This window comes from Podarcis erhardii (assembly GCF_964252035.2).
Source record: "Podarcis erhardii genome assembly, chromosome: 4".
NCBI lineage: Eukaryota > Metazoa > Chordata > Lepidosauria > Squamata > Lacertidae > Podarcis > Podarcis erhardii.
Window position 1 is genome coordinate 57,756,123 of NC_138508.1, and position 27,133 is coordinate 57,783,255.

At 42.2% G+C, this 27,133-nt stretch overlaps 1 protein-coding gene across 3 annotated transcripts in view; it reads left to right on the forward strand.

The window, feature by feature from the left end:
• Positions 1-9,216: 9,216 nt before the first annotated feature.
• Positions 9,217-27,133, forward strand: part of PDE9A (phosphodiesterase 9A) — a 64,973-nt gene continuing 47,056 nt past the window's right edge. The window contains exons 1-2 of one of the 3 annotated variants that reach the window (XM_081858597.1): positions 9,217-9,874; positions 22,123-22,193. In XM_081858597.1, coding sequence (XP_081714723.1) covers positions 9,806-9,874; positions 22,123-22,193 — 140 coding nt within the window. In that variant the 5' untranslated portion in view covers positions 9,217-9,805. The remainder of the gene's footprint in view (positions 9,875-22,122; positions 22,194-27,133) is intronic. The other 2 variants (XM_081858598.1, XM_081858599.1) reach the window with 2 other exon arrangements.

The following is a 27,133-nucleotide window of genomic DNA, read 5'->3' on the forward strand; positions in this document are numbered from 1 at the left end:
TACACAACAGTGAGAATGATTTTGAGTAGGAAAATGGCAGAAAAGTGAAGGAATTAGAAAAGAAACCCTCCTTCCTCTCCTCCCTGCCCCCCAATCAGCACACTGTTCTTGTGCTACGGGGGGGGGGGGGCATGGCTAGCTGCAAAGCTACGTAAATGTCAGCATAATCTTATGTCTCTGAACACAACATGGTGAAAATCGCATTGAGGGACAACCACAGGTTTTGGAACTAGCAAAACTTGTACACACCAGGAACGGTAACGCTTCGAGGATTTAAAGGACCTAGAAGTAAGTTTGCACATTTTGATTTAAAAGAGCAAACTGAAGGCTCAATATCTGAGGCCTAAAGGCAACAGTCTCTTGCAATAAGGCAACAAAACAGCCAGCGCTGTCTTAAGCATATCCTGCGCCATGGTGCAAAGATCCCTCCAGTGCCCCTACCCCCACCCCATTTCCCAGAGTTGTCGACCTTTTCCCAAGCCTCTGCTTGCTCTGGTTGATGGGGCACAGCTGGCAGGCGTGCAGGAGGGAAAGGGCAGGCCGCCGGCAAAGCCGCAGAGCTCCCCCACTCGCTGGGGCGCCCCTGAGAGGCCGGCACCCTGGCACAATGTGCCAGTAAGCCCAATGGGAAAGACGACTCTGAAAGCGGCAGCAGCTATGGAGGCCGACTCAGATGCCTACATACAAAGAATTCTCCAAGCCCTAAAGTGTGACTGGACCACCGCTTCGGCATCACTTGCACAGAAATTTGATGGCCTTTCTAATCAACTAAAAGGCATTCTCAAACTGCAAATGAAGCACCGAATGTTGCCAGCACTAATCAGTCTGAAATATAATTATTGCACAACACTATGGGAGATCTTGCCCTGAAGTTTGAGGAACAATCAGACAGAAACAGATGTAAAAAAAATTTCAAATCTGAGGCCTACCAGAAAATCAGGAAGCGGGGGAGATATGGCCCAATTCATGGTGGATTGGATACTTACCTTGAATATAAATACCCCACTGTCAATAGCAGATGTGGAGAGGACACATAGAGTCCCTGGAGGCCGAAGCAGAATTGGTGAAGCCCCGTGTGATATCATCATCTGCTTCGAGCTTTATAAAGATGCCATATTTAAAGCACTCCGTAACATCAGGTACTTAAAATATAAATGATCCAGCATCAACATATTTCAAGCCATCAGTCCATCCACTCTTGCCCAGCGATGTGATTTTTGCCCTTATACAGCTGCCTTGAAGGAGGTTGGCATTGCCTACCTCTCAAGCTTTACTTTCCAACTTATTGTCCAGCACAAAGGGAAACAGTGGATGGTAAGTGACAACCAACAAGCTGAAAATATGTTTTTGTGGTACCAATCACTGCTTTTCTTTTCTTTTTTTAAATCTATCTAATTTGCCCCTGGTATTCTTCTTTAATATCTCTAGGGAACATTCTGATTCCTGCTCTTTGAATTTCTCCATATAAGCTAACTCTCATTTGAATATTCATCTCTCTTTGTGATGGTTCAATTTTGAATAGTGCTGCCTCTCTCACTCATAAGTAGTCATACTGTGATAATTGTAAATGCTTAAAACTAAGCCTGTTTTTGTATTAGTCCTAATGTGTGAAGACCCTTTAATTGGCCTCGACTGCAGAGTCAACGAAGTCCCACTTATTTCAATCATTTGTAGCATAAAAAGCATAAAATGTCAAGCCAGCCATTCAACCTGCCAAATTTCTGCTCAGCTTAATAGCATACACATTGGATAGCTTTCTCATGATAAATGCCTCTATAGAATAAAGTGGTTTGAAATAATGCTTGTCATGTTTACAGCTAACATCCTCTGTAACCTTTTCAGTGAGCTCATGAGTGAATTATAAATCTTGCACAGCAGTTAAAATTACCTATACAATGCAACCATGTCTAAAGCTTGTTCTTCAGACACCAGTGAACAACTGTTCTTCTGCAACAGTTATATCCCTTGTCATTAAACATCCTCATTGACAAGAGCCCAAAGGTATGATCAAATTAGGGGTGAAGAGCTGGTTGTCCTCCCCGTCCCATACTTTTCACATACAGATGTCAAGGCAAACTGAAGATGACTGGCAGTTCCATGTGGTCTAACATGAGATCATCCCAATAACAGAGAGAAGTGTGGTGTCTGCGTGTATATTCTTTTTAACACTTAACATTTGGGAGATGGGGGAATTGCAGCTCATATTTGTGGTGATTTCCCCTTAAAATGGATGAATGATGCTTCAGATCTCAGAAAGGAATTCGGAAATTCCTTTCCAAACTGATATTTCTCCCCTCACTCCCCAGATCCATTTGCTGATATATTTCACAGGCAGTTTGCTGCACCTTGAGCAATTCCTCCTGTTCTTCGTCTTGGAAGCTGCAAAAACTACATTTTTCAGGCAATTGGTTAATAACTCCAGGATCAACTCAAGACCTTGAGGATGATGGTTTTAATAGACGAAAGTGACATCTCACCCCAGAACTGCATGGTGCTTATTTCCATTACCACTCCAATGCTGCCTGCCTGCATACTGCAAATGCTATTCTTAATAGGTTATGCTTTGGTTGATAGAGTCCAGCTGCGTACTTGTAAGGTAAATGGGTTTGGTGTTTTTTTCACAGAAAGCCTATGATCATAAATTGTATTCAGGCAATTCTCCTTTTAAGGATCTGGGACAGTGGCAAAAAAGCTGGCAGCCTCTTTCTGAATGTGGTATTAGAATCCTCATCTGTTCTTTAGTCACTTTTGAAAATAGCTTTTGAAAAGTTAGCGGGGAACACCTTTTACAGCTAGACTGGGGAAGTTCAGGCCCAGGGCCAAATGGGGCCCTTCAGGTCTCTCTGCCTGGTCCTTGCGACTCTCCCCGGGCCAAGCTTCTTCCTCAGATACTTCTATCTGGCTGCTATGTGTCGTTGAATGGAAAGAGTGCTTCTCACTCGCCTGGATGAAGAGATGGCTGGGCGTGTGACTGGAATAGTCTTCTATATACTTTCACCTCTACCCCTGCCCTTCACTGGCATGTGGCCCCCAGAAGGTTCCCCGCAAAGGAATGTGGACCTTAGGCCATAGAAGTTTCCTCACCCCAGATGATGTAATCATTTACATTTTTTAAGATGTATGAAATAGAGGCACATATATCCTTGTATCCTGTAGTGTCCGTGTTTTGCAAACTCTGAAATTAGGCGAGGCGGGGGAGGGTCTTCATTAGAGCTGTGCAATTATATTATTATTATTATTATTATTATTATTATTATTATTATTATTATTATTAATACCCCGTCCATCTGGCTGGGTTTCCCCAGCCACCCCGGGGCGGCTACCAACAGAATTAATGATAATAATAAAACATCAGACATTAAAAACTTCCCTAAACAGCGCTGTCTTCAGATGTATTCTAAAAGTCAGATAGTTCTTTATTTCCTTGACATCTGATGGGAGGGCGTTCCACAGGGCAGGCGCTACCACCAAGAAGGCCCTGTGCCTGGTTTCCTGTAACCTCACTTCTCGCAGGGAGGGAACTGCCAGAAGGCTCTCGGTGTCAGATCTCAGTGTCCGGGCTGAACGATGGGGGTGGAGACGCTCCTTCAGGTATACTGGGATAGGTGAAAGGACATGAGCTTGAGGGGTGTAGGGGTACAGGAAAAGAACAACGGGTGTTCATCCCACTATGCCTTATTTGTCCCCTACAACTTTTGGTTCACTTCCATTTGACTTGTCACTGAAGAAATGAGTATCTCATCTGCAGAAAGGCTGTGTGTACTTTGGCGAAAGTGGAAGCACCACATTGCCTTTCCTCTCTGTAAGTGCAACATGCCTTGCATACTGGCATTGTTTGACTGTGTGCTTCCCTGCCCCTGCTCTACATTACTGGGTGACAATTAAAGGGATGGATGTTTGACCTAGAAATGTCAGGAGGGTGCTGAATAAGTTGTTATATATACAACATGTTCCTCTGCTCATAAGTAATCCTGATTCTGCACCAAGAAGAACTGAAATCAATGAACAATATGAATTATGCAAAGAGGACATACTTTATTCTCCTTCTGCTAGTCATGGGTGGGGACAAGTCCCATAGAAGTGAATCAACCATCCAGAGCTTCAAATTGTTTAAGCTACTGACACTTACTTTCCTAGTTGTGGGCAATGAGCTCACCTGCTAACAGCACCACAGTTTTCCAAAGTACTGTAGTACTTTCCATAGGTTAATACTGTGGGTCAATGAAGCATCAACATTGGACAGCTGCTGTCTGTTTTATTGTGAAATGGTTTATTTCTTCCTTTGAGTTTCCAGTAATTTTATTTTTTCTAAAAAGAAATGACAGAACCTTATTGTCATTGCGCTTGGCAACTTGCTTAGAACAAAATAGCTGTGATTCTGAAATGTTACCTTACATTTTGATATGAAATTGCCTCGTTTTTCCTGGAGCACAGAAGAAAATGCACAATTTTCTCTGAAAAAAAACTGTTCTCCCCTTTTTGAGGCACAAAGTGTCGCCATCAGTTCCAAATTTCCTGCCAGACAGGGTCAATCAACCTTTGGTTAATGGAGGAACTTGAGTTTCTCCATTTCTTGGCTGTCATCTCAGAGCAATCCAGCAGCCCCCCTTCAATTTAGAATTTTGCTTGCCAGCAGCCTGTAGAAAGTTCCAATTGTCTGTTAAGTCTTCCACTGCTTTTATAAAATGAGTCCAGACAATCTTTATAGCTGGGATTTCCCAGAAACACAAGGCTAGTGTGCCAAAATCCTGACCGTGTTCCCAGAGCTGGTCAGGATGTCTTTCTCTTCAAACATGTCTTGATTTGTGTTGCAGAAAGAGCACCATGTAGCCATTTAATTAAAGTACTCTTTGGCTCTTCAGCCAAATAATAAAGGGCTCCCAGACAAGCTTGCGAAGATTAGTATTAAGGAAACCTCTGCCATCAGCAGCAAAGGATTTAGGGTGGTGCAGGCAGTTCCTCCACACACCCCATTCTCTTAATATACTGTGTCTCTTCCCATACACTGCCTATACACTGCCTATAACATCCAGCACTACCTCTCTGTTGGAATCCTGGAAGCCAAGACCCAAGTTTGGGGCAAGTACCCCCTGGTGAGAGAACCCCAGCAGAGATTTAACAGTGCAAAACTTGCAGCAAAGAAGAGTATGGAAATATGGACTATAAAACCTTCAGAATGTGCCCTTCCAGTGAGTCCCAAAATGTCACCTTTTAAAGGCTATTTCCAATCTATTCCACTTCCATAGAACATAGATTCCATGTTCGGTAAGTCATAAAATGGTTTACTTCCAAACTCTTCATGCTAGCTGTAAAGGGAAATAGGTGTATAAAAGGAGAATTCCTGGATGTCAAGATGCAGGTTTGGGGTAAGTACTCTTCGGTGAGACAATCCCAGCAGAGATTTACATTTTTAAAAAATAAATATGCAGCTTAACCACAACTCTCAGTTTGGAAGCACCCTAAGCCAAATCTTGTACACCTATACAGCTGCAAATAAAACGTTTTAAAATTGTTGTAAAATGCAACATACAAATGTGACACTAGATGGCGATGGTGAGCTATGCAAAATTCAATGTATTTTTCAAAACGTTTTCTAAAAAAGCATTTTCACAGCATTTTTAATATGTGTGTAGATTCCACCTTAGTGCGGCAGTAAAACATCACACATTTGTGTGATGTTGCTAAGCCATAGTTTGAATTACAGTGTTGTGTGAACCAGCTACTTAAACAGATTAGGATGTAACAATTTGGCAACAATACTATCTGGATTCTCCATGAAGGGCAACCAGAGTCCCACCAGAATCAATTGGGGGAATGAGGAGCAAATACTGTAAAGGTATACTATACAAGATGAGAGACTATTAGCGTATTATTCCCAAATAAAATAATAATAACACAACCAGCAAAGTTGAAGGGCAGAAGTCAGATTTAGGAAGTCATGATTGCCACCAGATGATGTTATTCACCAGCTAGGGATTATGTTTTAAGAAATTATCTACAGAAATAAATTTGAGCTGATAAAAAGCAGCTTTGTTCTTTCAAATTAGAATGTATTTACATTTCATGAAGACTGAAAACCAACATCAACATCATCTGAACCCTGAGTGCTGCTGTGCCCTAAAATGACGTGCATAAATTTCTGTAACTAAACACTTGGCTTGACTTTTTTAAATGGAAAGAGCAAGAAAAGGTGTGTTGTAACCTTGTTTTTGTCTCAGACAAAAGCTGTTTGACTATAGTCTGAGAGAGTTTAATTTAAACTACAAGCAAAGGAAATGAAGCCAAACAATTCTTTAGGGTTTAAATAAGGAAAAGCCAAAGTGGCAGTAAGACAGCACCTTGAGGAGAGATTGAGAAAAGAAAGACAGGAGCATGAAGTATAATGGAAAAAAGGAAATTGGGAATGGAGAACTGTAAGCGACAGAGGAAGCTAGATGACAGACAAAGGCACCATTTCAGCAGGGAGAAAATGGGTTTGATTTATTTTTTATAATTTAGTGTGTACTTTAGCCAGAAGGTGGCTGTATGCGATGACGCATCTGAGCTTCCTGGAATCATGTGCTCAAAGGATGCTGAGCCCTTCATCTTTCTGAAAGAGGCATGCATGCTTGTATTTCAGATACTTTGTGTGTTTGGCTCATTCCTGGAAGCTGCAGCTCCAATACAGACTTAAAAATAACAACAAGCCTTCCACTTCAGATTTTCTGCCAAAGACTCCAGTTGACTTGACTTGAAACACTCCTGAGACATTGTGCTTTAAGGAGCAAACATGCAGCAAATCCGAATCTAGAAAAGAGGTGTGGAAACAGCACTTTAATGAATGTCCCAGCTGACGTGTGGCTGTTCAGTGAAAAGAATACAGGGAGAAAAGTGCTCATGTAAGAAATAACAAGATGAGGGCCATAGACAAACTTTTGTTTGCGGGGAAAAGAATCTGGTAGGTTGAAGTTGTTTGTGGCTGGGGTATGTTTGTGTGAGGGGTAGAGATAGGTGAACTGCCCTGGTCTGAACTGATCTGGCTCAGAAGTAAGCCGAGCTATTTGCTAAAAAATAAATTCTGACTCCAGAAGTCATGCACCTCCTCCCTCCAACTCAGCCCTGATCTCCAAAATGCCATCTCAGCTGGCCATTGATCTTAAAACTGCTCCCTCTTCACTTCGCACCTATCGGATAGAGCAGTGTTTCCCAACCTTGGGCCTCCAGCTGTTTTTGGACTACAATTCCCATCATCCCTTGCCACTGGTCTTGCTAGTCAGGGATGATGGGAGTTGTAGTTCAAAAACAGCTGGAGGCCCAAGGTTGGGAAACACTGGGATAGAGTGTATTCTGCAGTCTGATTAAATGTGGTGCTACTCTGAACCTGGGACAGGGCAGGAGGAAGAGAATAGATAAGTATAAAGAAAACAACAACTTTGCCAATGATTATGAATCATGAATGCCCAGTGCCGGATTTACATATAAGCGAAACAAGCTATAGCTTAGGACCCTGCTCTTTTGGGGCCCCAATTTTTTTAAAAGAAAAACAACAACTGGATGTACATTTCCTAAATATAAAATAAAAATAAAATAAAATAAAACCTACATACAGCAACAGTGTTTTGTGTCGTAGGCTCCTATGCTGTAAGTAATGGGCCCCACCTGCCAGCCTGCTCCCTAAAATATCACTGGTTTGCACATTTCTGTATCAATTACTTTGATAAAATATATATTTTGTTATGTGCAAATGGCTTTAGGTACCTATTAGGTCCATAAATTACCATATAGCATATATTCAACACAAAAACCAGTGACAATTTGTTGTTGACAAAGGACAGCTGGACGTATAAAGAGCCCCATTACCTTCAGTAGCTTAGGGCCTCATCAAACCTAAATCCAGCCCTTTGAATGCCATTAATTTTTTGCCTCCCTGAAGTATCAGCTATGCTTTACATAATGATTTAAGGGGACAGGGAGATGAGAAAATAGTCCTCATTCAATCATTGCATAAGGTATCCTTCTCCAGATGTTGTCACTCCCTACTCAAGATTTACTTCGTGTTCACAAATCCAAGGGTGAAGAATGTTACAAGGTTGTTTGTTGTTGTTAGTAATGAATGGTTCTGACAAACAACCCTTATGGCTAACAGGATCAGGCCCTCAGTGCAGTAGCTACCTACTCTGAAGGCTCAGGATTAATTTCTTCAGCCTGCTGTCTCTTCCAGTTACTGTATTTTTATGTGTATAAGACACCCCCATGTATAAGACCTTATGTTTTGAACCCAAAATTAAGAAATCAATATTTTAAACATCAAACAGATGTTTAATAGGAGCCATCCTACAACCTTGTTTTCCAGTTGTTTTGCACAGCTCCTATCAGCCACAGCCAGCATAGGAACCATACGAGTTACAGCCGCAAAGATCTGGAGGCTGCCTAGTTGGAGGCGGCTGCTATATAGGGTTTGTCAACTATATAGTAGGGTTGCTATATTTCAAAAAGTGAACATCTGGACAAATAAGTTGTTGAGTGGTAGTAGTTGGCTTTTTTTTTTTTTTTTTTTTGCCAAAGTTGTTGAGCTGTTGAGCATTTTTTGTGAAATCTCAAAAAGAAAAATCAAGCTTTTCAGCAATTTCTAATGAAATTCATCAAAATTTACACTACTGATGGGGCTGTAGTACGTCCAGATCTGTACGTTCAGATTTTCCAAAATCTGGACGTCCAAAATCTGTACGTTCAGATTTTCCTAAACATTCCAGCGTTTTCCTCCTGGATGCTGTTTATGAGGGCTGAATACTGGCTATGTCTGGGAAACTCCAGGCGTACGGCAGCCCTATTCCAGATGTATGGCATATAGGGATTATCAGCTAGACTTTGGGATCTTCAAGTCAATGTTTCAAGCCTGCCTGACTGGGGTGTGCTGTTTTGTTCATGTAGAAGCCAAGGAAACCAGCCTACAGTTTGCCCTACAGCTGAGCATCTTGCAGCCCACAGTCACTGTAATCTAGATCATTAGTGACATTCAGCAGATGGCATTTGGAATTTATTTGGAATGGAAGGGGAGACAGAGTATTCTATCCTGTTTGTTCCAACCTTGAAATTAAATTAAACTTAGATATCACTTTATCATTAATTCCCAGGCCCCCCTTTCCTCCCAGTAGGCAGAATTCTTTTAGGACACAGAACTATTTTAACAGAAGTATGCCTACAAGAATCTGTTTTAATTGGAGGAAGTGTAATGCCAGCTCCTGCTACATTGTGTCCTTATGATTTCAACAACTAATGCAGCTGGGAGCTAGTCGTACATTCAAAAAAAAAAAAAATGTTTAGACAGGTTTGCTAAAAGGATGGATGTTGAAATTTCAGCATGGAAATTACTGACGCTAACTGTGGGATAAATGAAGATAATTTTCCCCCATCCTAAGTGGTGCTTTGTCTTCTGTGTCAAAAGCAGCTAATCAAAGCCTACTTTGCAGTACAGCATCACACACACTGATTGCCCAGAGGCTTCTGCAGCCAAAGAGAGTTGCTATGGGAATCAAGAGGGCACTTGGAGACGGGATCTGGGGCTTGGCTCTCTCCCGTCCATGGCTGCTGCTGGAGTCACAGGAATGAACAAAACGGAAAGGAGGTGGCAGAGAGGCACAAGGAAATGCATGCATGTTAAGAGGAGGGACTGCTGTAGGTGGAGACACTGGAATGGAGTAAAGCAAAGACACGAATGCACCCGGCAGTAGTGGCTCTGCTTGGCTTGGTTGGACCTGATTCCTGCCGTAGAGTTAACCTAGCAGAACTACAGGAAAAGTCTTGACGGTAGCAAGTCTTCAAAAAGATGGGATCCAGCTCATCTACATACCGGCCCAAGTATGTGTATTTGGATATCGGGGGAAGAATTCAGAAGGTACTTTTCACTCATTGTTTCTTTGTCGCTAGGATCACATTTGCATTAAACTGGAATCACTGCTCAGCTGCTGCTGCTTTCCTTTTCTATGCTGTGAGCTTTGATTGCATCCTCATTCAGCTGAAAATCTGTCACCTCTCTTTTGTGAAGCAGCCTTGAAATATGAATGAGTCCATTTCTTCACAATCTTTCATTTTGCAAATGACAATGGTAAATGGCAGGAGAACTCCGAGAGCAGCCTTCCGGTTTCAGGATAGCAGAGATATGGGGTGCCTGTGTGTATTCTCACTTTGTACAGTTTCTGTGTGCTCTACTAGAGATGTGAATGCAAAGTTACAGAGGAGTTTGGAAATCCAGCGCCAGTTCTTGTGCCAGCAGTTCACAATGTAAATACACAATGTAAATACACAGATCCAAGCATTCGAGTGATTTAAGTAGTTTAGAGCAGAGGAAAGTGTATTAAAATTATATTGAGTTCCTTTCCAAAAATAAGGTCTGCTTTTCATGTCATTTAATACTCTCAAGGTGACTTGTATGCATATTCATGTATGCACATGTGTAGTTACATGCACATGCACAACAATAAACTTCTATCATAACTTCAAATATTGATTTAGTTGTGGTAGCATTAGCAATGTGTCAAAGTTAACAAAGGAGCTGAATTTGCAAGCTAACTGGGGCAAAATTACAGTCCATGGTCTGCCTTACCTGAGATGCCAGAGGGACCCCAAATTCTTTACAAGAAGCAATGATTTGAAAAAGCCAAAGTGTCTTATTTTTTTAGCTGTATACTCCAAGTCATTATGGAAAGAGGGAATTGCAGATGGATTGTTCTCTTCTTTCCTCTGAATATCTAATTAGCCATGAGGACTAATTTTAGGATAAGCATCTTCTCTTCTATTCTGCCTTAATATAGTCTACAGCAGGGGTCAGCAAACTTTTTCAGCAGGGGGCTGGTCCACTACCCTCAGACCTTGTGGGGGGCCAAACTATATTTGTGGGGGGGGGGGGAATGAACAAAGTCCTATGCCCCACAAATAACCCAGAGATGCATTTTAAATCAAAGGCCACGTTCTACTCATGTAAAAACACTCTGATTCCTGGACTGTCCGCGGGCCAGATTTAGAAGGCGATTGGGTTGGATCCAGCCCCCGGGCCTTAGTTTGCCTACCCATGGTCTACAGCTATGCCACTCGGGCGGGGGGGGGGTGTGCTTTACAGAGATAGCTTTGTTCATCAGACTAGCCCTTTTCTATAGTTTTATAGAACCCTTGCCATGTAATGGAATGGGCTGGGGGCAGCTTTGCTCTCAGGAGAAAGCCTTGCTGCTGGGTCTAGAGTAGGGGGAATAGCAAGGGTGCTAGTGGCAAGGGATCGTGGAAAAATAACAAAAAGTGAATAATAATAATAATTTAATAATAATAATTTATTATTTGTACCCCGCCCATCTGGCTGGGTTTCCCCAGCCACTCTGGGTGGCTTCCAACAAAGACTAAAAATACATCAAAATGTCACACATTAAAAACTTCCCTGAACAGGGCTGCCTTCAGATATCTTCTAAATGTCAGGTAGTTGTTTATCTCTTTGACATCTGATGGGAGAGCGTTCCACAGGGCGGGCGCCACTACTGAAAAGGCCCTCTGCCTGGTTCCCTGTAGCTTTGCTTCTCGCAGTGAGGGAATGGCCAGAAGGCCCTTGGCGCTGGACCTCAGTGTCCGAGCAGAATGATGGAGGTGGAGACACTCCTTCAGGTATACTAATAATAATGCCTTGCCTTTTAAAATTGCAGAGAATAGGCGAAGAATGACTTTTAGCAACCCTGGCAGTGATGCAGTGCATATGCATACTTCTCAAGCAGTTTATACCAAATAAGGTGTTATGATGTCACAGGTTCCAAGCACAGGACACTCACACAACCATGCTGATCCACATTCTTAAAAGGTGTTGGAGACTTCAGCTGATGCAAAATACACCTAGAGTTTTAGCAGGGCCCATCCTACAGAACATGAGACTCTGATTTTCATGGGCTTCCAGTCCATTTCCAAGGACAATAAGTGTTGGAAATTACCTTGAAAGCTGTAAGTGGCTGTGGTACCCAGGAAATGGAAACCACCTCCTTCCCCGCTCCCCCACATGATTCTGCCTGCTCACTGTGGTTATCAGAAGAAGCCCCCCTCTCCTCAACCCATCACCATCATAGTTTCAGTTGGTGGAGATGCAGGGACAGACCTTTCACTTTTTACAGGAAGACCAGTTGGCCTATTCTTCGTTGACATGCTAGTATATCATCGACAGCATTTTTGCTTTTATTTTTGGTTTGGTTTAATCACAACCACTACTCCTGCGGTGCTATAGTGTTGTGTGATTGCTGCTTTGCAGTTTGTGGGTGTTATTAAATGAAGTTTTCCTTTATTCTTCTGGTGTCTTGTGAGTCACTTCGGGGGCCCTTTGGCCCAAAAGAGAGGGCAGAAGTATTTTGATTAATAATCACAAACCCTATTAATTACAATATCTGCAGTAAGCAGGGAGATTTCATTTCCCCCAAACAACTCGGCAGGATGGTTTTGACTGAAGGGGAAATGCAATTTCTCACTGTTAGGGGATATCGTCTGGATTCTCCACAAATAACACATTTCTCAGATGAAGGGAAGAAATAATTTGGAAAGATCCTAAGGGTGTTTGACAGCATTACTATTTCCCACCAGTATCAACTTTCTCTTTCCTGCTTCAGTTTCACCAACGATCATTCTAATGTGTTGTCTCAGCTGTTTGTGTCTTGGCTTGTCTGCTTGAGGCCTACAGAATCCAAATGAGGTCCGCTGAGGGTAGGCTGGAACTACAAAGATAAGCAGACAGCAGCAGGTAGCAGAAACCAACAACTGGGTGGTAGCAGGAAATCTGGTGAAGGACAGCTAAGAGGAGTATCTAGGTTATCAGGATAAAGAATTTGCTGAACCGTGGATCAAAGTAGACAACTTGCTCCAGCAAGTGCCAGAATTGAACTGATTTCCTGTATGTTGGTACAGACCATGGTATCTGAATTACGGTAAGCTCCAGCCCTCCTTAGTAAGGAAGGAGTCCTTAAACAGTCTATGCCTTGGTCAAAAGGAGCAAAAACTTTTTTGGTGCTCTGTGGTTTGTTGAGGTCCCTCTGGCATCTCAGAAAAGAACTGTGAGGCCCTGGGCATTTGGTGAGGTAGATCAGATGGCAGATGCCTGCTTGTATGGTCAAGGTTGCTGGCTCCTTGGTCCCTTTCCAACAGTGCTTCTTCCTGTTTCGCTGGGCTGCAGAGGCAACATGCTATATCTATGTCCACTGGGGACTGGAGATGCTTTCACGCCTTTCTCTGAATTAGTACCTGTATCTGGCAGATTCTGATCATACACAGAGAGATGAAGCAATTTTGCATGCTCATTTAAACCTTCCAAAGCAGGATGAGAAGATGCAAAATTGTAGGTTCTGTTCATGAGAAACAATTCAGATGGCCCATTTGCCTCAAGCATCTTTGGATCTAGAAACAAGCAGCCAATTATTAGCATGCTGGTCATGTGATTTGGCCCTAGTTGCCCTCATCAGTACATTTTAAGCATCCCACAAACATGATACAGTGGTACCTCGGGTTACATACGCTTCAGGTTACATACGCTTCAGGTTACAGACTCCGCTAACCCAGAAATAGTCCGGAACGAATTAAGTACTTAACCCGAGGTACCACTGTGGTGGGACCGTGATAGTGTCCCCTAAGGGCATTTTAAAAAAAATATTTAAAAATCTGGAATGGTTAGCTTGATTTTATCTGGCCATTGCAAGCCATAGCCAGGTCTATGTAAGGGCAGAAGTACTGCTTGTCCTTTGCCCTTGGATCATCCTTCATTCTAAGCATGTATAATATATGTTGATGCATATGAATTTCTTAATCATTCTTTCTGACTAATATGTACAAGGCTTCCAAAAAGCAAAATGTCAATCCCTCTCTAATGTTTGGTCTTTGTATCTATAGTGATTTCTCTGTGACTATCAGCTCCTTATCATGAGCAGAGAGAGGTATCTGAATTCAATTAAAAAGAATGACCCTGGAGCATTAAAACAACTTATTGCCGGCTTATTCCAAAATCTTGATTCTATGCCTCCTACCAGGTACAAAATGTCATATACTTCGAAAACCCTTCATGCAACACTTTCTAAATTGTCTCCCCACCCCACAAAAGAAAATAATAATAATTTGGAGTGAAAACACACACAAGCATCTGGCTTTATCCCAAGATTACTCTCTGAAGAGCACTTATATTATTGAAGGACTTGGAAGATAGACAGCTGCCTGAAATTCTAATACAAGAACTTGCTGTCTAGATGTTATCCGTTTCATTTATCAGTGGTGAAATTCTATCTGTATGATGCTTGGGGGGGGGGGAGCAGAATCTGGGAAGTCAGGAGAGGCAGATTCTATCTCATTTAGTCAGGGTTCAGTTAGAGGTAATGCTGGAGATTATTTTTCTCCCTGCATAAAGATATAATTAAAATAACTTGAACTTTCATCTCCCAAAGAATGTGGTTGCTGGTGGGAGCTCATTAAATGAATTCTAAGCTATCCTTCGACTTGACCCCACAGGGAGGCAAAGTCCTCCTTGTGCCATTGTCCCATATATTTGAAAGGATTTCACTGCAAACTGCAAATCACAGCACTTCATACATTACAAAAGACATGGGCATCGGAGCATGTGAGAGGGCTACAGATGAGTAATGCCATATATAAAACCCCTATGAATGCATGGATCCAATTAGAGGAAACAAAAAATAAAGAAAATAAAATAAAAAATTCCTTCCAGTAGCACCTTAGAGACCAACTAAGTTAGTTATTGGTATGAGCTTTTGTGTGCATGTACACTTCTTCAGATACACTGAAACAGAAGTCACCAGACCCTTCTATATAGTGAGAGGGTGGGGAGGGGTATTACTCAGAAGGGTGGTGGGAATGGGTAATTGGCTGATATGTGTGGTAGACTGTTAACAACTGCAATTAGTCTTACTGGAAAAAGGAGGGGTGAGATGGCTAAAAAATAGCTTTATCATGTATAATGAGATAAGAATCCAACGTCTCTATTCAGACCAGGTCTCTCCATGGTTTTAAGTTTGGTAATAAGTTGCAATTCAGCAACTTCTCTTTGCAGTCTATTTCTGAAATTCTTTTGTAAGAAGACAGCTACTTTGAGATCTTGTATAGAATGTCCTGAGAGATTGAAGTGTTCTCCTACTGGTTTCTTTGTCTTGTGATTCCTGCTATCAGATTTATGTCTTTATCCTTTGGCATAGGGTTTGGCCTGCTTGTCCAATATAGAGAGCTGAAGGGCACTGTTGGCATTACTCACGGACCAATTAAAATGGTGTTGTTAAATTACATATGGTATTTAAAAAGGGAATGTGACATTCTAATAGGAGTAGGGTGTTCCCCTTTTCCATCAGAAGGCCCTGCTTATTGGCCCCACTGCTAGCCTTCATTTAAAAAAACAATAAATGGGGGTGTTGGGAACTCTGGATAGGTATTTAAGAAGTAGATTTTTGGGAACCAACAGGGGAAGATGAGAATGTAACTGGGTTTATTGACTGACTCTTCAGTGATCCATCTTTGAGAGTTGACCAGACAAATAGTATCTACCTCCTATCAATGTGGGGTGCATAGCGTGAGAAAAATATTCCCCCCTGCCCCAAAAATAGGGGAGTATGGGTTAGATGGCAGAGAAGAAAGCCTGCATGATAAGATGTTAAAAAAGAAAAAAAGCAGGTCAACATAGTAACCTCTAGAAGCAAATAAGCAGAGGAGTTGCCTTCCTTCTGCCATTAGAAGGGCAAAATAGGTACATTACAAATACCAGTAAGTAAGCAAGACTGGTGGGAAGGCGGGAGAATAGTGGGCTAAATAGTCCTCAATAGCCACTTGTCAAAACAGAATATAAATACCAGGAGTGGAATTAGAAATGCAGACATGCATTCATTAAGTGATTATCCAAAGAGGGAGAGCAAAAGGGTCTATGGTACCATTCAGCAGGCGCCTTTTGTTTTAACCTTTAAGAGCCTGCTGAAAACTATTATGCTTATGCCGTCAATTAAGAAAACATATTTACGAAACAGTTAGTTAGTTGGTGGCCTCTGTTTTTAAATTTTGATGTGTTTTTTTATTGTATATGCCTATTCTTCTTATAAACCACTTTGGTATTTTTTATTATATAAAAGTAAAGGTAAAGGTAGCCCTGACAGTTATAATTTTATAATGAATGATTTTAGAGTGTTGTTTGTGTTGTACTTTTGTACTGTTTTATTGTTGTTAGCCGCTCTGAGCCCGGCTTCGGCTGGGGAGGGCGGGATATAAATAAAATTTATTATTATTATTATTATTATTATTATTATTATTATTATTATTAAGTCCAGTCGCGAATGACTCTGGGGTTGCGGCTCTCATCTAGCTTTAAAGGCCAAGGGAGCCAGCGTTTGTCTGCTTCTGCAAACAGTTTTTCCGGGTCATGTGTCCAGCATGACTAAGCTGCTTCTGGCGAAGCCAGAGCAGCGCACGGAAATGCCGCTTACCTTCCCACCGGAGTGGTACCTATTTATCTACTTGCACTTCGTGCTTTTGAACTGCTAGGTTGGCAGGAGCTGGGACTGAACAACGGGAGCTCATCTCGTCGCAGGGATTTGAACCGCCAGCCTTCCAATAGGCAAGCCCAAGTGGCACAGTGGTTTAACCCACAGCACCACCCGTGTACTTTTTTATGATATAGCAGTATATAAATACATTCCTAAATTTATTTATTTCATAAATACCACTTGACTATAAAAAATATAAACTGAGTTTAAGTAGGCTCTAAAAGGCTAGCAGCATTCTTTCAAAGCAGGGCTGGCCTGCCAATGAGGCAAGGTGAGGTGACTGCCTCGGGTGGCAGAATCCCCAGGGGCTGCAGATCCGGCCTCCAGAGAAAGTATTGCCTGCTGCCACCATGCGTTCCTAGGAGGCCAGATCTGCTGCAGCAGCCTCCCCCCATCCCACCTCCACAGCATCCTCTCAGCAAATAGGAGGTGCCATTAGTCTCCTCCCATCCTTAGGGAGGAGATGGTGAGGGCTGGCCTCCGGGGTTCTGCACCCACCTATCGTGATTAAAAGAAGCCCCCTTTCCTCTTGCTATGGTCTTTGATTCCCAGTTCAGCCATCAAGTAAGGCTGATTTGATCCGCCAATGTTGATCTTCACTCTGCCTCTGTTTCTGATGTAGATCTTCCCTCTGTTTCTGATGTAGATTCTTCCCTGGTGGGCGGCGGGGTGTGTGTGTGTGTGTGTGTGTGTGTGTGTGTGTGTGTGTCATTTTGTGGTTTGCCTCCGGTGCATTGAGCCAGCCCTGCTTCAAAGGCATATTTTTGGTGTGATTAAAACTGAATTAAACAATGTGATGCTTTAGGTATTTGATGTTTTCAAGGAATAACAAGTGATAGCAGCATGGCTATTTCAAAAGGCTATGGTAAATATTGAATGCAGCTGGAGGTAGCTGGGGGAGATGAGCAAAGGACAAAATGTTAGTTCAAAATAATTATTTTTCAACACAGTTTTGGGCCAACTTATCTACGCTGTAGCATGTTGGCTAGTGATAGAATTGCTGAAGTAGTTCCGGCCAACACTTGATGTAGCTCAACATCACAACTACAAGTAGCTGCAGATGCCTCAAAAATATTTGGAAGCAGGATGTGATAATGATGCTCATCTCATCTTGTCAAGCACCTATTAGAGGCATACTGTTCAATAGTTTCCAATCTGGATATATTGAATTAGATAAACCCCCTTCTAGAAAATATAGAAAAACAGAAAATATATTATCAATATAGAAGTGGTTCCTATTTCTAAAAATTAAAAATGGGCAGAGACAGAAGCTACAGGTCCAAATCCTGACCTAGGCTCAGTAGAAGTTCAGAATTAGACTTCTGATCAGAATTATGTATTATCTCAGTCAAAATCAGCACAAGTTTTCATTAACTGTTTTGGAGAGTTTGAAATGGAAATATCAGTTGTTCCATCTGCAAAACAGGTTTTGTGTTTTGTGACATTTAATTAGAGTTTTATGATTAGAGTGATCCCAAACAATAAGGGACCACATAAGGAATGTAACGACACAATTTAGGGCACATGTAGCTCAGTAAAAATAGAGGCAATGTTTCCAAGGCTGGGCACATGAATAATCTTAACCAGTAAAAACTGAAATGTATTGTCTCTCCAAACCAGTAAAATGCTCTTAAGTTGCCTGGAGATGTGCAGCACATTCCCTTCCCATTTCCAGCCTATTTGCAAGCTTAAAGAGGCAATGAGTGTATAAATGATATTTTAAAAAATCCTTATGTGAGTAATTGGCAGATTGCAAAAATGCCATGGGAAAGGCGAATGCAAAAGGGGAATGTAGACAGCATTTCTTCAAGAACACACACAGACTTGCAGATACAAGTGCCCCCACACGTCTGCAGCTGTAAGATGCAGAGATGTAAGAGTTTCTTACTTGCATGTGAACCCAGAATGCAAAAGGACATGCCAGTCTCTCTTCTGTTTGCATGACAAAGCTGTTCTGTGTATCCTCTTTCTAAGTAGGAAACATGAGGAAGCTGTGGAGTGGGATGGATTTCTGAGATTCCTTTCTGAAAGGGGCAAGGAACAACTTTTTAACTACCGTAATTTTCACTCTATAGGACGCACTTTTTCCCCTCCAAAAACTAAGGGGAAATGTGTGTGCGTCCTATGGAGCGAATGCAGGCTTATTTGCTTCATCAATAGCAACGTGAAGCCTCCGAAGCGCAGAGGGAGCGCTCCCTCCGTGCTTTGGAGGCTACGCGTTGCTTTCGCTGAAGCCTGAAGAGCGAGAGGGGTCGGTGCGCACCGACCCCTCTCGCTCTCCAGGCTTCAGGGATAGCCACCTGAAGCCTTTGGAGTGCAGCGGGACCTCGCACTGCGCTCCAAAGGCTTTGGGTTCCTTTTGCTGAAGCCGGGAGAGCAAGACTCTCCTGGCTTTAGCAGAGAGGGAGAGCGGCACAGCACCCCTTCAGTGAAGCGGGAGGAGAAATGGAAGGGGCTCTGTTTCTCCTGCCGCTTCACTGAAGGGGCGCTGAGGAGAATTTCCCCCCCCTTGTTCTCCCCCTCTAAAACAAGGTGCGTCCTATGGTCAGGTGCGTCCTATAGAGCGAAAAATACGGTACATTGGGACCTATACACATAAAGTGGGTCTACACTGAACAGGGAGAAGAACGGTGTCACCTGCCCAGCTTCCAGTGTTGCCCGTCTGGATTAGTCCTGCCCCAATGCACTGAGTTGTAGACATCTGACAAGGATGACTGTGCTAATGGGTCTTGGTTGTATGGAGCACTTATGCTTGTAGGGGCAGCTCATTAGATGCCTACACTTAATTGCAAACACTAGAGAATTGGGCAGAGCCCAGCTGAATGACACAGGGTGTGTGTCCAGTTGTGTGCCCCTCCCAATGGTCACTTGATAACTTCATCTGCTTAGGGCACCATATTATGAAAAATTACCCAAGTCCACCTCTGATTGTGGTTCACACTTCCTAGACCAGTCTGCCGTGTAGATGCTCATTTTGAAAAGCAGTTGCAAGGCTTTATTTTTCTTTGGGGTCAGCTATGTACTGAAAGTAGCACAGCAACCTTTCCAGGTGGGTGCTTCCTTTTTGGGAATATAACAGGCCCTTTACAGCATATTGCTATTATTAAAAAAAATAATAATTCTGCAGTTCATATCCTGAGATGCTTATCAAATTGCTTTATGAATCATACTGCTTACCTGGGCCATTTGCAAAACCCCAGGGTAGGAGAAGGCAAATGAACTTTCATTAAACTGCACTGTAGCATCACATATATTTATTACATGCCTTGATTTGGCTTAGCTCTCGCCTCTGAATGCTTGGGGAAAGAAAAACAGATGCTAAGTTTATTATGTCCTCCAGTTTTGGTCTTAATTAACCAGGATAACTATCTGACTTTCATTTGTTCCCAATTATATTACCATATCCCACTTATATTGCATTAATTCTGTTCAATGGTAATTGATTTCAAGGCTCAGTGGCCCAGCACATTTCAGAAGTTCATTCTAAGTTCAACAGCAATAACATCAGATCCCAATTTATTGCATCCATCAGCCATTAGCAGATTGGTAACATTCGGTCTGTCTATTCATTTGCTCTGTCAGTCCCTCAGACCACTGTCTGCTGGGATGTTTCCTTCTATGATTGCAGGAAGATTTGTATTTGAGTTATTTAAAGAAAAATAAAACATTTCTTTATTTCTATGACTGTAACTAGATAGGAATATCAAAAACCTGCCTCTGTAACAACCAGAACAGCCCATTTGTTCAAAATGGGGTTTTGCTTTTTAAAAACCACCTTCTGTTGAGAAAGATATGCCCCTGAGAGATGGGCTGTCCTGAATAAAGCCCGTGTGAGCTTTTATTTATTTATTTATTTTTACATCAGAAATGTTTTAATGGGAATGAAAGGAATGTGTTCAGGCAGGCACAAGATGTCACTACTATTGTTCTCGTTTAGCTTCTTAACAAGTTTATCCAGTGTTTCTCCTCTGAGGGGGAAGGGTGAGAGGAGATGCTGAAGGAAATTGGAACATGAGATAAAAGTTTAATATAAAATTATAATATGATATTAATGATAATTAAACTTGGAATAGAAAAGGGGATAAGAGGCGAAAGCTATTGCAGGAAGGAGAAAGAAAAGAATGTAAAAGGACCTGGGAGGAGGAATGGTTTGTTTTGGGGGAAGGAGGAATAAGTTACAAATTGAGGGTGAAAGAAGAATGGGAGAAAAAAATTACAGAGAATGGTAAGGCATTTTGAGAGGCATGAGGAGACAGGAAGGGAAATGTTTTTGTATTTTTAAGCCTTCTCTGCTTAGTGCCTCTGGATAGCAAATTCTGCCTAAAATGGGGACTGGACTGTTACAAAAGCTCCAGAGCAAATGTCTGTAGATAGCTTCAGAAAAACTGATTTTTAATTATAATGTTCTCTCCTGAACTTCTCAGTGACTCACCTTCCTCACCCCCCACCCACTCCACACACTTTTGAGGCCCGATGCAGTACAGAAATATTATAATGTTAAACCCAGGGCTTTTTTCAGGGGGAACTTACCAGAACTCAGTTCCGGAACATCTCAGGTGAGTTCTGGCACCTGTCAGGTAGATGCCATTGCCATTATAAGACAAACAGGGACGTGTTCATGGTGAGTTCTGGCACTTTTTTTCTAGAAAAATAGCACTGCTTAACCCCCTTCAAGACTTTGGTACTTCCCTTTTCATAGCAGCTGTAGCAGCACTGCTGTTTCTTGACAGCACATACAACCCTCAACTTTTTTTTACCTCAGAAGCTTAACTAGTTTTATATTGGTGATCTTCTCAACTAAGCCTCTGACTGCCAGTTCCCAAGAATCACATGAGGGAAGATCTCTGTTCCACTCAGGTCTTGCTTGTCGGCTTCTCCTAGGCATCTGGTTGGCTACCATGAGAACAATATGTTGGAATAGAAGGGTCATTGGACTGATCCATCCATCTCCTTCTCTCAGGCTAAACACTTCTGCCTCAGGATTGACTGATCCTACACATTCTTTCATGCAATTTCCCTCTTCAGCATGGCTTCACTTACACATAGGCTTCAAATCTTCTGGGAACAAAAGGACTGAGTTAGTGGCCTGGTATCTCTGGTGGTGCTAATCTGTATCACAAAAACACTGCCATGTATGTCACTGGTGCTTTTTTGTGAGCCTATATGAAATAAAATGATTTTGTTTATTTATTGCATAGATAAAACCAACTTGCAAAAATTACAGATTGTTTCTGTGTCCTCTAGCAGTTTACTGTGTCCAACCTGTGAATGTGTGTGTGTGCACATGCAAATTATGCAATTCAAGTTGGTGGGGCTCAGATACAATTTAAACAACTTTACTCTCCTATCAATGTTATTTCTAAAGTTTGGCTTGGATTATCAAACTGCCCTATATTTACTTCTCCTCTCAGACATAACCATATAAAAGAACTTAAAAGGCTTGCAAGAGTAAAGAATAGGAACCATATTATATTCAGTCTTATGAAAAATCAAATAAATGAAAAAATGTTAGGTAAATTAATGCTTTATCTACAGGGTATAGAATAAGATTGCCTTTGGAAATTCTCTTTCTTCATTTTCTCTTAATTGCTTCTATTTCCTTTGGAAGGTGGCCTTCAGTAAATACTGTAACTCAAGAGATATCATGGAACTCTTCTGTATTGCAACTGGTTTACCAAGGTAAATATTTTTCCAATGCAGTTCTATTTTTTATGAATGCTACTTGTGTTACTTTTCCAAAGGGCTTAGAGTGACCCCAACTGAGCATGAGTATTCTGAGGACTACTATGAGTGTGAATTGGTTGGCTATCATGCTAGCTATTGCCTTTTCATAATAATGAAGAAAATAGGAATCTCACAATGAAATTACAGCATGGAAAATATAATGTAAATATATTTGCTTTGTTTGTTTCATTTGAAAACACTGTAATCTTCTCCTTTTGGTCTAAAAAATAGTTCCCACAAGCAAAAAACATGTAAGTAAAAACCACAAATAGCACAACATAAAAACTAATTGAGTAGAACAACGTACCTGCATAAAACTCCAAGGAGACCAAACTCCCGATAGAGCTCTGAGCAAATGCCATTGGGATAATAGCATGATGTCAAAAAGCAGGAAGAGAAGTTCATCTAAATGCTGAAAATATGATAAAGAGATCAAATTTGTCATTAAATTTAAGTGTCTTGCTATTGTCTACAAGCACAAACATGAAAGATAAAACAGAATAAAACAATCAAGTATATAATATACAGCAATCCAATACATTCATTTATTTATATTTATATAAAAATATTTTTATACCATCCTCGTAAAGGTAAAGGTAAAGGTAAAGATAAAGGACCCCTGACAGTTAAGACCAGTCGCAAACGACTCTGGGGTTGCGGCACTCATCTCGCTTTACTGGCCAAGGGAGCCAACGTTTGTCCGCAGACAGTTTTTCCGGGTCATGTGGCCAGCATGACTAAGCTGCTTCTGGCGAACCAGAGCAGCACATGGAAACACTGTTTACCTTCCCACCGGAGCGGTACCTATTTATCTACTTGCACTTTGACGTGCTTTCAAACTACTAGGTTGGCAGGAGCTGGGACCGAGCAATGGGAGCTCACCCTGTTGCGGGGATTCAAACCGCCAACCTTCCGAACGGCAAGCCCTAGGCTCAGTGGTTTAGACCACAGCGCCACCCGCATCCCATATACCATATACCATCCTCTTACAAAATGTTACATGAATATACAAATAACTTCAAATAACCAGAAGCAAAACAGAAGCACCTTTACTGCATGATTGAAAGGAAAGGAGGTAAGGAGTCAAATGTACCTGACGGGAGTGACAGCTCCACCACTTGGGTGCTGTTATGGATGCTTTTCAAAGGAGCCCTTCCTGCCTTTTATAGCTTCCTTGAGCTCCTCCAGATGACCTGTTAACTGAGCATTCACCCTGTTTGCCTGCACAAAGTTTACATGGAGATTATGCAATGTTTGACCTTTATGGAGCATTTGTTCTGATTTGCTTTTATGGGGGTTATATGTCTTCCCACTAATCAGTTTTCTATCCCACACTTTTTAGTACATTTGCCTCTCACTTTTGTAACCACAGAAAGTTGGGTGGGGAGTTAAGTGGCTCTGTTGTACCAGAGTGCTTTAATTCGTGTTTATGCACAAATCTACATTTCCAGAATGCGATGCAATCCCTCCCACAAAACACTGACATCCTAGAAGCAACTCTTGACTCTGGATCTTAGACAAGTTTGTAACTTTCATATTCAGTAATATGCATTCTATCTGAGTTTCTGGTATCATGGTTTGGAATAACTTTAAAATTAGAACAATGCCACATTTATATGCTGCTTTTCTGCTCCTCAATAACCAACCAAAAAAGCCTACAAGTTATCATCAATAATACTCAAGCATCTAAAAACAACAACAACCCAGTCCTGGGAGAAAGTGGAGCAGAAGAGATGGGGGCAGGAAGAGGAGATGTGGAAGTCCTTGACTCTATGCCAGCCTGATCTCTCTCTCCCTCTTCTTCACTATCCAGTCCTGCAGCTTCTCCTGCCTCATAACTCTCGTCTCCCGGCTGTTACAGGTTCCTCCAGTTCATTCATCCCTGCCTGCTCCACCACTGGTGGAGAAGTGGCAGTGGCATAAGCGCTGATTTGGGGTGAGATAGTGCTAATTTCTCATGAGATCTCACTAAAAACATGCAAGATCTGTCACGGCTAAAATGGCCGCTGTTTCTTTAATGCAAATAAAGCTGGGTCAGCATGACTCAGCGGTCTGCACCAAGTTGTATATATAAGTGAGAAATGTTAGTTTGTGCTGAGGCTGGTGTTTGGGTTGGTTGGTTGATTGGTGCTGGTGTGTATAGTTGTTCAGTCGTGTTTTGCACAAAGACTTTTAAGAATAAAACTCTGCAAGGATATTCTCGTGGACTCTTTTATGCAGACAAGGGTCCGAGGACCAGGCTGAGGAGACAAAGGGAGGTCAGAATCTTTTCCTTCTTTTTTGGTTTTTACAAACACTGACAAGATCTCTCATATTCCACAAGATCTCACATGTTTTCAGTGCTGCTTCACCGCCGGTGGCAGAGAAGGTGGGGCAAATGGGTGACACCTTGTGGGCTTCCACCATCTGAGGCAGTGGCCGCAACCCACCTAATGGCTGTGCTGGCCCTGTCTGGCCCGTCTTGTTCCTGCTCATGTGTCTGCCTACTCCCCTTGAGAGAAACCAACATTGAGATTTTATTACAATCAAGTGTTATATAAAAGTTGTGAAATAAGTAAATAAATTTGAATCTCTCTCTCAAGCACAAAAGCAGGGGTGAGGCAAAAAATTTCCCTCTCTGAGAGCAGGTACATCATTTTCATCTTCTGAAATGAGAACTAAGCCTGGACCTTATTTTGGATATCAAGGACATAGCATCACATTGTTCTCTTACTTCTGTTGGCTCTCAAACATCTCTCCATCTTCTCAACAATGTGCATAGAAGTGGAATACAGTGCCATCCATCACTACTGACATCAACAGGAGTCTGCCATAGACTTCCTTTAGATGTGGAAAACTCCCATAGGGTTGCTGATCTGGTCTGTGCCACCATCATTCTGTTTGGACAGCAGTGCTGGCTTATGTGGCTTACATCCCTGTATTTAGAGTGGCACAAGCAATAGCAGATGGCATAGTAGGGCTGCACTGCTTACTCCCCAGCCGAATTACTGCTGGATACCAAAAGCTGGGGATGACAAGGAGGTGACAAGGTTGACAGAACCATCCCATTCCTCCCTATTTCCACCCTAGTGTGGAGCAGCGAAAAAGCTGAAGGGTGAGCAATTCAGCCTCTCCCACACCATCTGCTACTGTTCATTTCAACAGAACTTGCACTGATGGAACCTTTTGAGGGTTGGATCATCCAGTTAGAAATGCGTCATACTTTATCTTAAAGACTCATTGATAAACATTATGTTAAATGTTAATAAGTAACGTACGATTTTCTAAATGACTAATAATGTTGTTACAGAATCAAGCAGGTGACTACATTATCAGTGCTCTTCTAATGTCCTTAAGGTAGGGCCGGCCAGAGAACTTTTGGTGCCTGAGGTAAGATGTACCACCGCTGAGGAAGGAGGAAAGGCAGTGCAGCCACTCTGCAGGAATGTCTGCTTTTTGGCGAGTGTCCGAGACATGGCGAAAAGGGACTGTTCCATGAGGCGTTGCTGTTGCTTCCCCTGGCATTGGTTTTCTGCTGAATCAAGCTGCTGGCGAGGCCAGGTCAGGATCTCCCACCCCCTGTGGAGCATGTCACCTGAGGCAGGTCACCTCAGATCGCTTCTTTGGTGCACTGGCCATACTAGGGCTGCAGGCAGACAACGTGGCACACCTTTCTAGCCACTTTCCACCTCTCAGAATTAGCTGTCTCGCTCTGCCTCATGGTACAGCCGGCCCTGTCTTAAGACATGTGCTGTTCACAGTCACCCATGTTAACCAGTCATAAATTGCCCTTGCATTAATAAGTAGAGCCTAGTATAAAGCTTTGCAAGTCTGCAGTGCAGTCAAGTCAACGTTCCTCACTGTTGCTGCTGTGTTGCCGCACTGTTGCCAACCTGTGCTATGTTGCCTTAGAGGTTTTAGTTAGCCATCTAAGCCTTTCAGGAAGAAATTCATTTTTCTCACAAACATGGATTCAACGCTTTATTTCAGTTCGTCAACTCAGAGATGCCAGGATTTACCTGCCTGGCAATTGTGAGGAATATTTGACCCAGAAAACAGGTCCCCCTGGCCTAGATATGCATGGGCTGGATGTAGCAAGAGAAAGATGCTCAGCATATGCTCAAATACACTCCTCTCTGGAGACCCTGCAAGTGCCAGAGAAAATAGTCATAGTGTCATCAATTCCCAAATGCACAGATGCTCAATCTGTTGTTTTAAATGTGAAAGAGATCTGACTAGCATCCCATAACACCCTCCCTACATGAAAGCCACTATATAGGGCAAGTGGAATCTGTTCCAGATCACAGTATCTCTCTATCCAGAACATTAAAGCCTGTAGAGATCCAAGTGGCAAAACACTGAGAGTCTGGTGTAAGAAACTCATGCCGTGTGAAAATAGAGAAGCAAATAATCTCAAGGAGCCAGCTTTCATTTTTCTGCTTCCTTCTCTTGTATTCACATGTCAGACAGGGATCAGGGCTCACCTGCAATGTCAGACATACCTTTGGCATTTTGTAAATAAATGCATCGTGATGAAGCATTCTGGAATGTGCTAGAAAAGGTGCTAGCAGGGACTGGGAAATTATCCATACTAAAACAAATGCAGTAATGTCTGACCTTGGTGGTATAGATTTTTTATAAGAAATGAAGTTTTGCCTCTTAGAAGCAGGCTTACACATGAACAGCCAATGCAGAGGCAGTGAAACTGAAAGAAGCTGAAGAAACCTTTGTCCTTGTTTATTACCAATAGGAATGTGCATAGGAGAAAGCAGCTAAGTTTCATAATAAGTGAGGGTCAGGATTGGAGCTCTCTTTGAGGTCAGCTGGGGTGACCCGAGACCACTTTAACCCTTAGTTGCCTATCCCTCTGAGAAGACCTCTTCTCCCTGTTATAGGAAGCAAGGAAAGGAAAAGCT